Raw genomic sequence first — 12,746 nt, 5'->3', positions numbered from 1 at the left:
TTCCCCTACTGAAATGCAGAAAGAAGAAAAGAGAACAGAGTATCAGGGAAACCTGTGACAATAAAAAGCGGTCCATGCAGACGAGAAGGGAGAGAGAATAGAGAGAGATGTGTGAAGGAAAAAGAGCTGAGAATTCCTCAACGTCAACAATAAACATCAAACTGCAGATCCAGGAAACTCGGAGAACACCAAGCACCGCCAATACCACAATATCTGCATCTCGGCGCGTCACACCTGAACTGCAGCGGGCCTGAGACAGGAGGACCGTGAGGGAGGCCAGAGGGGCAACCTCATCTGCAGAGCAAGAACGCTGAGAACCACAATGAACTGCTCCTCGGAAGACATGCGAGCTGGACAAGGGCAGAGGCCTGCATCCAGTGACCCGACCCTCCCAAGGAAAGAGGAGATGAAGACTTTTCAAACAGAAACTGAGAGGATTTGCGGCCAGCAGACATGCCCTGCGTGAAATGCCAGAAGTGCCGCAGAGGGAAGGAGGATGATACCGGCCAGAAAACCCGAGTCTCGATAAAGAGGAGGGCACCGGAGAGGGAACAAACGCAGGGAGCGATGAGATGCTTCTTTTTCTTAACTGGCACAGTGGACAGAGGCTCGTTCAAATCTTTGGCAGTACCAGGGCGAGGACAGCAGTAAGTGGGAGAAATGACCGCAGGTCCTCAGGGCCGAGAGGAGGAGCTGGGACCCTCTGTCAAGGCGCCCGCGCGGCCATGAAGCAGCGCAGCTGTTTGAAGTGGACACAGGTTGGCGGTAAATGGACAGTGTGAACTTGTGGACGACTACTAAAAACCAGCATAACTGACACGCTAAGAAGGGAGAGAAATCAAGCGAAACGCTCGAATGAAACCAAAGGCTGAAAGGAGGAGCAAAACGCAAGAAGCCAACGGCAAGCAGATACAAACGGGGCAGGCGGGAGTCCAGGGGAGGCAGTGCCCAGAGGGCGCTGGAGCGGCCCGAGGCGCCCCGCCCAGAGGTGGCGGTCACTGCAGCAGACTGCAGACGACGGCCCGCTGCACGCTGCCGTGAGGCCCGCCTCACACACAGAGACAGACGCACCAGCCAGCAAGACTCGCGGACCGCTGGAGTAGCTGGAAAGCAGACATCAGGGCGAGAAAAATCGGCGAGGACACAGAACAGCGTCATCACATAACAAGCTAGGGGGCAGTTCTCCAAGAAGGTGTAATAATTCTCAACGCTTACATACCTAACAACACAGCATCAAAGCAAGAGACAAGGAGAAACAGGACCGCAAGGAGAAATGCTCAAATCCAGTCACAGTGGGAGACCCCAACACGCTGCAAGGAACGGGCAGGTTCGCAGGCGGCCGCCAGCGGGGCGCACACGAGCGCCCCAGTCACGGACCACTACGCCGGCCGGTTTTAGGCGTCCGCTTGGCTGGGCTACGGCGCTGCTGAGCCAGCTGGCGGGACACTGTTTCATGGGGTGTCTGTGAGGGGCTTCCAGGAGCAAGTCAGCGTCTGAACGGGGCGCTGTGAGCCTGCGGCCCTCGCACGCCGGGGGCACTAAGGGCCTCACAGGGCAGAGAGGTGGAGGGGGGCAGACTCGCTTTGCTTGCACGGGGGCCTCCAGGTGGACCAGGACTTCCCCACCCCCTCCCAGGCCTTGGAGCACGGGCTGAATCACCCCACCAGCCTTCCGGGTTCTCCAGCTTGCCATCCGTAACTGTGGGAGACAATTCCTGTAAAAAACTTCCGTATACTCACAGACAGCCTACTGGTTCCATTTCTCCAAAGAACCCTGACTAACCGCTACTGCAGGCAACATCAGTAGAACACACACCGTGCTCAGGCGCAGGCTCACAAGAGCCACTCAGCGCGACAGGCCTCCTGCTGGGGTCGCAGAACACAGCCAGCACGCGCACGGAGCCCAGCTCCCACAAGGCCGCCCTCAGAGCACAGCGGGGCTAAACCCGGAGCCAGGGACAGCGAGAGGGCGGAGAGACCACCAGCAGCTGAGGGCTAGACAAGACCCTTCTAAGCGTTGAGCGGGCCAAGGAGGACGTCTCAAGAGAAACAGAAGAAAAAGTGGATGGAAATGAAACTGCAAAACCACAACTTACCAGAATCTGCGGCACGCAGCGGCAGCAACGGGGGGAGAGAGACGCATGGAGCTGAACCGTGTATTGGAAAGGGAGCGGCACTGGGAGCCGAGAGCACAGAAGGGAAGGCAGCGAAGCCGAGCGCATGAGAGCGAGCGCAAGAAACGGAAAACACAGAGCAGGAACCACGGAACTGAAAACAGGGAAACAAAGGCAGCCAGTCACACCTGCACGCGTAGCTCAGAAACAGAGAGATGACTGCAATCGATCACCCAAGTCTTCACCTTAGGAAAGCAGAAAAGGAAAGGCGGTTAGGCTGAAAGCAGGCAGAAGAAAAGGGAAATAAAAGAGAGCAGGAACCACTGGAACTGAAAACAGGAAAATAAAATCAACAAAAGGCCGGCTTTTCCAATAAGGTCCATAAAGCTGTACCACTCTAGCTGAGTTAACTGAGGAAAGAAAACGCAAACTGCCACACCATAAATAGAAGAGGAACCTCCACTGAAATCCCACAGACGTTCAACTGTTTAAAGGAGACTGTGAACAACTTTATGCCTACAAACTTGATACTTTAGGTAAAATGGATCAATTTCTTGAAAGACAGTGCTACCAAAATTTATACAAGGAGAAATAATCTGAACAGGCCTATATCTATTATATCAGAGAAACTGAATCACTGACCCGCAGGAAGCATCAGTCCTAGATGGCCTTCTAGAGTATCAGTGAATTCTATCAAACGTCTCAGGAAAATGTTACCTATTCTTTACAATCTCCTCTGGAAGGGAGAAGCAGAGGGAACCCCTTCTAAACGAGTCTATGAAGCCAGAACCACTCTACTGTCAGAATGAGACAAAGCTATGAAAAGAAAGTAGAACTGCAGATTTCTTTCATCAACACAGATGCAAAACTCAACATGAGCAAACACCATCTAACAACATAAAAAATACATATATACTATGATCACTTGGGTTTATTCCAGTATGCAAGCCTAGTTCACCAATCTAAAATCAATTAATATAACCCAAATGTCCACTGTATGATGACTGGATAAACAAAATGTGGTCCATCCATACAGTGGAATATTACTCAGCCTCCAAAGGAAGAAAATTCTATAATATGCGACAACATGGACGTACTTTGTGGACACGAGGCCAATCACAGATGGACAAATACTGTGTGATCTCATGTACACGAGTCAAAATTGCAGAGACAGAAAGCAGAATGGTGGCTGCTGGCGTCTGGGCGAGGCGAGGACACTGACGCATAGGGACGGTCTCAGATGCAAACTGAGCTGCAGGATGGCCAGCGTGACAGCTGTGCAGCAGCGTGCAAGGGTTTAACGCCACTGCACTGAAGGCGCAGACTGTTCCGGTAAACATTTGTTGTTTATATTTCAACTCAATATAAAAAAAGGCACAACAATGATAAAAAAAGAAATGAGCTATCAGGCCATAAAAAGACACAGAGGAGCTCTGCATGTATGCTGCTGAGTGCAGGAAGCAGCCTGAAGAGGCTGCATGCCCGAGCTCACGGTGTCTGCCCTCCCAGTCCCGGGACCCTCCTGAAGAGGCAAAGCTGCAGACAGTCCCAAGACCAGTGGCCGCAGGGTTGGGAGGGGCAGCGTCAGCAGGCAGGCAGAGCTTCAGGACAGGGACATGACTCTGCACTGCTGCTCCGAGGACACGTGGCCTATGTGCCCGTCAGACTGCAAGCAGGAGGCATCCCGCGGGCCGACCTGCCCGGCATCCCTGGGGTGTGCCTGGACCCCGGCCAAGCGGCCTGCAGGGCTCGCCTCCCACCAGGCCCTCACCAGGGCGGGGCTGGGGGCTCCTGCATTTGCATTCATTTAAGATTCCTTTCTGTCTTTTCCCCACTGTGTTTTTTTTGGTGGTGCAGATTCACCTTCAATGGTCCAAAATTCCAAAATTCCTATCCGTCCAATATTTTGGTTTCTTCTACAGAGTTGGTCTTAAGTAAGATCCTCTTGAGATTTGTATCTTTGAAAGATATTCTTTTTTGTTAACAAGTTTGTCAGTGGGTTAAAAAAAAAAAAAACCTCAAATATAAGACAGTGACCCTAAATGTGACCTCTGAGACTTGGTTACCAGCAACGTATCAGCACACGGGCTCATGACTAGTAAGAGTGAGCCTCCAGCACAAGTGCAAGTGTGAGGTGCTAGCAGTGGGGAAACAGCAGGGAAGGGGAATCCTGTGTTGTCTGTTAATTTTTCTGTAAATGTAAAACTTTCCTTAAAAGAAAAAACCCAAACTATTAGAAAATAGGTCTTCCCTGGTGTCTCAGCTGGTAAAGAATCTGCCTGCAGTGTGGGAGATCTGGGTTCAATCCCTGGGTTGGGACGATCCCCTGGAGAAGGGAAAGGCTGCCCACTTCAGTATTCTGGCCTGGAGAATTCCAAGGACTGTACAGTCCATGGGATCGCAAAGAGACACAACCGAGCGACTTTCATTCATTAGAACATAATCAACGGAAGGCAGGGAGGAGGTAGAAACACAGATGAAATAAGATTATCAGAATACTGCTAAATGTGGAAGCTGGGGTGGGAAGCTGGTTCAGCGGGGTTACTATACTCTTCTGTTTCATCTGTCCATGGCCAAGATTTCCACAATAAAAGCTTCTAAAACTCCAAGTTAATTCAAGAATTGAACGTATAAGGAGTAAAACAATAGGAAACAAACTCAGATAGATTTGAGGCAAGTACTAAATTACCGACCTGGGGCACAGCTGAATCACACTTGGCAGTGGACATCCTCGTCTGTGGGGCACTCACAGGGCAGCGAGCACGGTGGGAACAGCGTGGCCAGGGCCGGGCAGCGATGGGATGAGGCACAAAAACGCTCACCCTTGCTGGGCCACACAAATGCCTGCAACGTGCCTGGTGCAGCCGCACACCCGGAGCGAGCCTGGGCTCAGCGAGAGCGCCTGTTCTGCGGAAACGCCACTCAACAGCAGCTTCTGGGGGGCAAGCTTCCCAGACCCAGAAGCTGCAGCCCCAGCGGCCCGGCTGCTGTTGTGGCTGTTCTGCCCCAAAGCGGGGGCCTGGCTGAAGATGAAGGGCTGAATAAACACGTGCACAGTCCCTTCAGCACAGAGCCCTGCGAGGCGACCGGAGAGCCCTGCGCTGACGGGCGGCCGAGGGCGGCCGAGAGAGCAGCCGGTCTGCGGGGCAGTGGGCGGGGCTCGCAGGTGGGGACTCGGGGCACCCGCTCCCCTCCCCGGGGCCCTCTCTCCGTGCTCCCCTCCCCAGTGCCCGCCTCTCCGGGGCCCTCTCCCCGGTGCTCCCCTCCCCGGGGCCCTGCCCTCCCCTCCCCGTGCTCCCCTCCCCGGGGCCCTGCCCTCCCCTCCCCGGTGCCCCCCTCCCCGGGGCCCTCCCCTCCCCGTGCTCCCCTCCCCGGGGCTCTCTCCCCCATACTCCCCTCCCCGGGCCCCTCCCCCCTTGCTCTCTCCCCCCGGTTATCCCCTCCCCAGGACCCTATTCCCGTGCTCCCCTCCCCGGGGCCCTCTCCCCCGTGCTCCCCTCCCCGAGGCCCTCTCCCCAGTGCCCCCCTCCCCGAGGCCCTCTCCCCAGTGCCCCCCCCCACGCTCTCTCTCCCCCGTGCTCCCCTCCCCGGTGGCCCCCCCCCCCACCGGGACCCTCTCCCTGGTGCTGCCCTCCCCGGGCCCCTCTCCCCGGTGCTCCCCTCCCCAGGGCCCTCACCCCCGTGCTCCCCTCCCTGGTGCTCCCCCCTCCCTCTGGTGCTCCCCCCCGGGACCCTCTCCCCAGTGCTCCCCCCCTGGGACCCTCTCCCCAGTGCTCCTCTCCCTGGTGCTTCCCTCCCCAGGCCCCTCCCTCTGGTGCTCCGCTCCCCCTGATGCTCCCCTCCCCAGGCCCCTCTCCCTGGTGCTCTCCCACCCCCAGGGGCCCCCTCCCTCAGTCCCTCCTGCAGCCCCTCCCTCAGGCCCAGGCTATTCTTCTCAGTCCTCAAGGCTCTTCCTCAAAACTTCCCCGTTTTGAGGGAAGGGAGCCACGCTCTCTCCCAGCTGCTGCCCACTTTCCCCAGGCCCCTCACGGCCAACCCTCTTAGAGCTTGGTCCCTGGCCACCCTCAGCGGCCCCTCCCTTCACTAGGTCCCCACCCAGCTCTGTCCACATCAGTCCGAGGAGACTGGCCACCAGTGACCCCATGTGGCCGAGGCAGCCATCTCTCCTCCACTCTGGTTGGAGCTGCTGCAGCCCAGCTGAGCATCCCCTTTCTGCAACACCTTCTACCTGACGCTGCAGACACACGGGTGCCATTTTAAGCGGCTGGGCGCTGGCTCTCTGGCTCCAGACCTGAGGGCCGTCTCAAACTCGACTCCTCTCAGAACGTCACTGTCACGGGAGCTCCCCTCAGATCATTAACTGTTTCCCCAAAAAAGGGCAAAATCGCTAGTGATGCACAGCGGTGGGTAAAGCATCCAGCTACGGGGGTGATGGGGACCTGCGGACACAGCGTGCAGATCAGACAAGACGACACCCGGGCAGGAGGGCAGCTGGGGGCCGATTCACTCAAGCATTTACAGAAAGACAGGACGAGCGCTGGCAGTCACCCACCAGCATGGAAAGCCTAACAGATTAAAGGGTGAAGAAGCAGGCCCAAGTTTCAATTTACCAATCATCCCAGTTGTAAGTGTATTAAGTTACTATATAAAATGGCTTTCGGGTTGAGTTAAAATATAGGTACAAAATAAAGGCACAGACTGGTTCCAAATAGGAAAAGGAGTACGTCAAGGCTGTATATTGTCACCCTGCTTATTTAACTTCTATGCAGAGTACATCATGAGAAACGCTGGGCTGGAGGAAGCACAAGCTGGAATCAAGATTGCCAGGAGAAATATCAATAACCTCAGATATGCAGATGACACCACCCTTATGGCAGAAAGTGAAGAGGAACTAAAAAGCCTCTTGATGAAAGTGAAAGAGGAGAGTGAAAAAGTTGGCTTAAAGCTCAACATTCAGAAAATGAAGATCATGGCATCCGGTCCCGTCACTTCATGGCAAATAGATGGGGAAACAGTGTCAGACTTTATTTTTGGGGGTTCCAAAATCACTGCAGATGGTGACTGCAGCCATGAAATTAAAAGACGCTTACTCCTTGGAAGAAAAGTTATGACCAACCTAGATAGCATATTCAAAAGCAGAGACATTACTTTGCCGACTAAGGTCCGTCTAGTCAAGGCTATGGTTTTTCCAGTGGTCATGTATGGATGTGAGAGTTGGACTGTGAAGAAGGCTGAGCGCTGAAGAATTGAAGCGTTTGAACTGTGGTGTTGGAGAGGACTCTTGAGGGTCCCTTGGACTGCAAGGAGATCCAACCAGTCCATTCTGAAGGAGATCAACCCTGGGATTTCTTTGGAAGGAATGATGCTAAAGCTGAAGCTCCAGTACTTTGGCCACCTCGTGCGAAGAGTTGACTCATTGGAAAAGACTCTGATGCTGGGAGGGATTGGGGGCAGGAGGAGAAGGGGACGACCGAGGATGAGATGGCTGGATGGCATCACGGACTCGATGGACATGAGTCTGAGTGAACTCCGGGAGTTGGTGATGGACAGGGAGGCCTGGCATGCTGCGATTCATGGGGTCGCAAAGAGTCGGACACGACTGAGCGACTGAACTGAACTGAACTGAAAGGTACAGAAAAGGTTTGAAAATAAGGAGATAAATAAAACTTTAAATGGGACAAAACTGGCTTTTCTGTCTGATCACGCGCAGGCGCACTCACACGCCTAATAAATGCAGGTGAAATTGCAAAGACTTTCTCGGGGCAGCGAGTGAGAGGCCTACCTCCCTTCTCAGAAACCCAGAGCAGTGGATACAATAAGTTAGGAAACAGATCAGCTGACCAATGAAATAAGCTAGATTCAGTGCTGACAAGAACAATGTAACCAGCCTGGGAAGAGCACAAGCTCGCCTCCCTGCCGGGGAGGCTCAGGGAGGTGGCCACGCGCAGACTGTACTGGGCCTCCCTGAAACCTCAGAAGATTCTCTAAGGTTGCCAAAGCACTGGGCCTGAACAATGAAACACAAATCAGCTCCCTTCCCCCAGGCTATGCAAGCCAGAAACCATGGCACCCTCCTAAATAACGCAGGTTAAAGAGGGAATCAGGCTAAAATTACAAATGCTGTAGAAACCAACTGCCCAGAAAGCAGCGGGAGGTGGGTGTGTGGCGCACAGCCAAAGCGGCAGAAGGGGCCAGCCTCACCTGCAGGATCGGGAAACACGCACTGTCTCAACCCAGTCAGCACTGCCCTCCTGAGCAAAAAAGCCACGGACATAAGAGGGCAGAAAGAAATGAGGGTGAATGAAGGAGCAAGAGCAGCAGAGACCTCATCAGCGCAGGCGGCGTGGAAAGAGCTGCTACAGTGATACACTGAGGGCCGTTTGACCAAGAAGAACAGAAAAAGTGCCAGAAAGCAGTTACTAGGTACGAGAAAGTACAAAACCGCTGTAAAACACTAGGAGAGAATGTAGTGTGTGACTCTGACCAGTACATCAGGATGGGTTTGGGTTTTGCTCATTTTTGGTTGTTGATCTGGGTGGGCGGTGGTGGGGGGGGCGGGGTTTAGTCCAGGAAACCGTGAAGACCCTGTGTCACACGCCAGCCTTTCCTCACCTGCAATTAATTACAACCTGGAAGACAAAGGCGGATTCAGACTAAATGCACAACGTGGGAGGAAAATGGTTTCCACCTTCATCTACTTAACGGGCAAGAGAGACTATCCTCAGAACAAATTTTCCAAGAAACAAACAGTAAACTAGGAGGGGAAGCAGAAACAAAAGTGATAACATATAAAATATATATCCAAGCTATTGGTATAGATACAAAAATACATAAATAAAAGCATAAAAACTAGTCTAGCCGTCTGGGAAGCCCACATGGGAAAGTGGAGTCTTCACCGTTTCTTGGGTTACAAATTTCTGAGTTTCCGCAGTGTTCCTACTAGAACGCACTCTACTTCAGTAGGCGTTTGCAATTTCAAGGTTAGTATTAACATTCGAAACTACCTGATGTCAGGGATAGCCATCACAATGCAACCGTGAAGGACCTCCCTCTGATTTAGACTCTCTTCTCATCTCTAGCAGGTTGAGCTGTCTTAACTTACACTCAGACCTAATTCCCCAGGACTCTGCCTGCAGTGTGCACCGGAAGGGCCTCCCTGGCCAGGGCCCTCCCGCCACCCTGGGTCTCCCGCACCTCCTTCCGCGCTGCCTAAAACCCTCAGCTACAGCCGCCGCCCCGGCTCCCATCCCTCCAGCGGGGCCTGGAGACAGCACACGGGGGCCCCTGGGCCGGGGCTCGGGTACTGACCGCGGCCAGGGGGCAGCAGGCTGCTCAGGTGAGGCAGGCTCAGCCTCCGCAGCTGGTCCAGCTTCTGGCGCAGCTCGCGCACCTGGCTGTCCGAGCGGCTGACCCTCTGGCGCAGGGTCCGCAGCTCGCCGTTCTTCTTCTCCACCTGCTCCCGCAGGCAGCACACTTGGCTCTTGCTCTGGCGGGAGGAGAAGCAGTAGGAGTGCAGTGAGTCGATGAGCTTGCAGGCGCCCGACGCCGACAGGATGACCTCGTTGATGGACATGGGGCTGGCGTCGCTGTGCTCGCTCTGGACGGCCTCGGCCGCCGGCTTCGGGGTCACGTCGGTGGGAGGCGCCGAGGCGCCCTGGGCTGGCTTCTGCGGTGTGGCCGTGAGCGACGAGCTCGCGGGGGGGCAGGCGCGCAGAGGGCTCTGTGCCGGCCCCTTCTCGGGCCCGGGGCTACTCCCGCTGTGGCTGGGCTCGGCGTCTCTCCTCAGCCGCTTCCGCTCCACAGGCTCCCGGGGCACGGCCGGCTTCTCTCGGGCATGCTTGGAGGAGAAGCTATAGGAGTGAAGCGAGCCGATGAACTTGCAGGCCCCGGAGCCCGGGGGCGTGAAGTCGTCCGCGGAAACGCCGCTCCTGTCCACCTGGCCGCCGTCGGCGGGGTTGGCGCCCTCGTCGCCAGCATCCACGGCCCCTGTGCCGGCTTCTCCCTGGCTGCTGGAGGTGGCGGTGGAGGCCGGACCGTCCTCCGCGCGTCCTTCCGGAGGCTGCCGCGACCACTCCTGACCAGCGGTCTCCCGGGCGACCCTGGCCGCGGTTCGGCCCTGCGGTACGGCCCGCTTCAGCCTGCGGGGCTCTGGCTTGGCCATTGGGCTTGCGCTTGAGGACGACGGTGCCCCTGCAGCTGCCTTCCCTACCGCGGTGTCACTCGCCTGTGCCCTCAGACCCGCCGAGGCCCTCCCGGTGTCCCTTCTCCGGGGGCGGCCATGGCCTCCAGCCCCCCTTTTCTTCTCCGCCAGGTGGAAGATGGACGGCACGGCCGTGGGCTTGAGCAGGCGGTGCTGGTCCTCCAGTCTCTTGGAGAAGCTGTCTTTGGTGAAGTGCTCACTGCAGAGGAAAGAGTACTTGGTGGGGGTCCAGTTATCCCTCTGAACAGCCTTCAGCCACTGCATCAGCCGCTTTGAGTCCTTTAGGGGGAATCTGCAGGACAAATAGAAAATTACGAAAAAATAATTAAAAAGCCTCCCCTAATACTATCAACTGTAACAGGAGAATAACAGTCTTTACAAATACCCAGACCTGTACTGACTTTCCCATTTACAAACTTAGCAAAGATCTAAGGAACACCTTGTACTTGCAACTTATTAGTGGAACAGAAAGATGAGACTCACACTGCCTACCCTTAAGAAGCTAGAGTCCATGGGCAAATCAGAGGCGAAGGCGAATACCTCCTCCTAGGCTGCGGTAAATAACGTGCAAGGGCAGAGTGCTGGGAGAGACAGAGCCGAAGGCATCGCGACAGCAGGAAGGCTCCCGGAAGTAGTTCCTGGAAGCTCGCAGCAGGCCAGCCCTCACGGTGAACTGGGATGCAGGACTCTAGGCGCCAAGAGGAGGAAGGATGGCTGCCCACAGGCACCCCGCCCCCCCACTTAAAAGCCAGGTCCGGAGTCAGCCAACAGAGATGGGGGCAAGAGGCCAGGAGGGCACTCCACCCCAAGGTGCCCCAGCTGCCGCTCACGGGGCCGAGGGTGTGAGACAGCTCTAAGAGGGGGCGCCTGCGCTCCCGACAGACGTCCACCACCAGGAGTAAGACCACTCCCTTTAAAGAGCAACCAGCCCCCGGAAGATACTGAATAAAATACCTAACTTTTCTTTCTTCATTCAAGCAAGATCTCTGTTTAGAAAACTCTAGTGGAACTGCACGCGCACGTGTGGGGGTGGTGCGCCCACTCTGGACGGCTGTTCGCCACATCTGAGGCCGCCTAACCCACCGGAGCGCTGGGGGACCAGGCCCGGCGGCGAGTGGGGGTGGGCTGCTGGAATACCACCTCCTCAGCAAGTCCCAACCACTCCGACCTTCTAAATTTCCTCGTTGCTTTGGGAGCCCATTACCCTAAGACTCTCGCCCCACCCCCAGTTCCCAGGTGAGAAAACTACTGGCTCCGGAGGGAACGTGAGAAACCAGGGAGCTGGCATCTGCAATAACCTATTATATCTTAGCAGACTGTGACGATTTGAGACTTAGCGCTAACCAACTTCAACTTCCAGTGAGATTCTAAAGAGCCTTCGTGCAGGTATTGGAAACTTAAACATCCCCCTGAAACAGCAAAGAGAAAAGTCTGCGGCGGGAGGCTGTTCGGACAGAGGTTCTTCTGCTCACGTTCTGATACTGCAGGCGGGGAGGTCGCAGAAAACCACTCGCTTTTGAAGAGGGCTGAGTCCCAGCGCCTTCCTGGTGCGGGCCAGGCCAGAGAGAAGGCCGACCCCCACCCCGTTCCGGGCCACCCTCCGCGGCGCCACGACTCGCAGCGGCGCCCCGGCGGGGGCGGGCCGGGCCGGCAGCACGCGGCCGGGCGCCCCCCGGGACCCGGGGCCGTCCGGGGGACCCCCAGGACACAGCGCCCCGGGGCGCGTCAGTCCCCGGGGCGCGGGGTGCGTTCGCTCGGCCTCGTCCCGATCCAGAGGTCCAGGCGGGCTCCCCGCGACCGAAACGGCAGCAAAGTGACCGCGGGCGCGAGAGCACGGCCGCGCGGAGGAAGCGCGTCCCCCGCGCGCCCCGTCTCCGGAGCCTGGCGGCGGCAGCCCGAGCCCCGGCGGCTCAGGGCACCCGGCGGCCTACGACCGCCCGAGGGTCGCGGGCTCCGGGGGCCGCGGTGGCCCGAGGAGCCCGGCCCAGAGACGCCGGCGGGCCAAGGTCACACAGCGCCGCGCTGACTCACTCGCGGGGCCGGCGCCCCGAGCGCCCCAGCGTCCGGCCGGGCCGCGCCGCACCGCTCGCCCCGCAGGGCCGGGCCGGGTCGGGTCGGGCCGGGCCGGGCCGGGCCGGGCGGGGGCGTGGCCGGCGGGCCGCGCGGGCGGCGGACCGGCGGCGGCAGGCGGAGCCCGCTTACCTGTGGAAAGAGACGGCGCGCTTCTCCCCCTTGCCCTGCCGGTTGGAGCAGTTCGCGGCCGCGCAGCAGATCACCATCTCGGGCCTCGGGCCGCCGCCAGGCTCCGGCCCTCGTCTAGCCGCGCCGAGCCCCGAGCGGGACCGCCCCGAGGGGAGGGCGCGCGGCGACACGGCTGCGGGACGTGGGAGCCGGCCCCGCGGCCCCCGCCGTACGGCAAGATGGCGGCGCCCG

General features: G+C 57.3%; 1 protein-coding gene across 2 annotated transcripts in view; it reads right to left on the bottom strand.

The window, feature by feature from the left end:
* THAP4 (THAP domain containing 4) overlaps positions 1 to 12,661 on the bottom strand; it is a 35,221-nt gene extending 22,560 nt beyond the window's left edge. The window contains exons 1-2 of one of the 2 annotated variants that reach the window (XM_027966791.3): positions 12,516 to 12,661; positions 9,422 to 10,605 (exon numbers count right to left, since the gene is read on the bottom strand). In XM_027966791.3, the coding sequence (XP_027822592.2) occupies positions 9,422 to 10,605; positions 12,516 to 12,592 (1,261 nt within the window). In that variant the 5' untranslated portion in view covers positions 12,593 to 12,661. Of the gene's footprint in view, positions 1 to 9,421; positions 10,606 to 10,805; positions 11,845 to 12,515 lie in introns of those variants that run through there. The other variant, XM_027966795.3, reaches the window with a different exon arrangement.
* Between the last annotated feature and the right edge of the window lie 85 nt (positions 12,662 to 12,746).

This window comes from Ovis aries, chromosome 1 (genome assembly GCF_016772045.2).
Source record: "Ovis aries strain OAR_USU_Benz2616 breed Rambouillet chromosome 1, ARS-UI_Ramb_v3.0, whole genome shotgun sequence".
Taxonomy (NCBI): Eukaryota; Metazoa; Chordata; class Mammalia; order Artiodactyla; family Bovidae; genus Ovis; species Ovis aries.
Note: the sequence above shows the minus strand (reverse complement) of the source record. Positions and strands in the feature narration are given on the sequence as shown.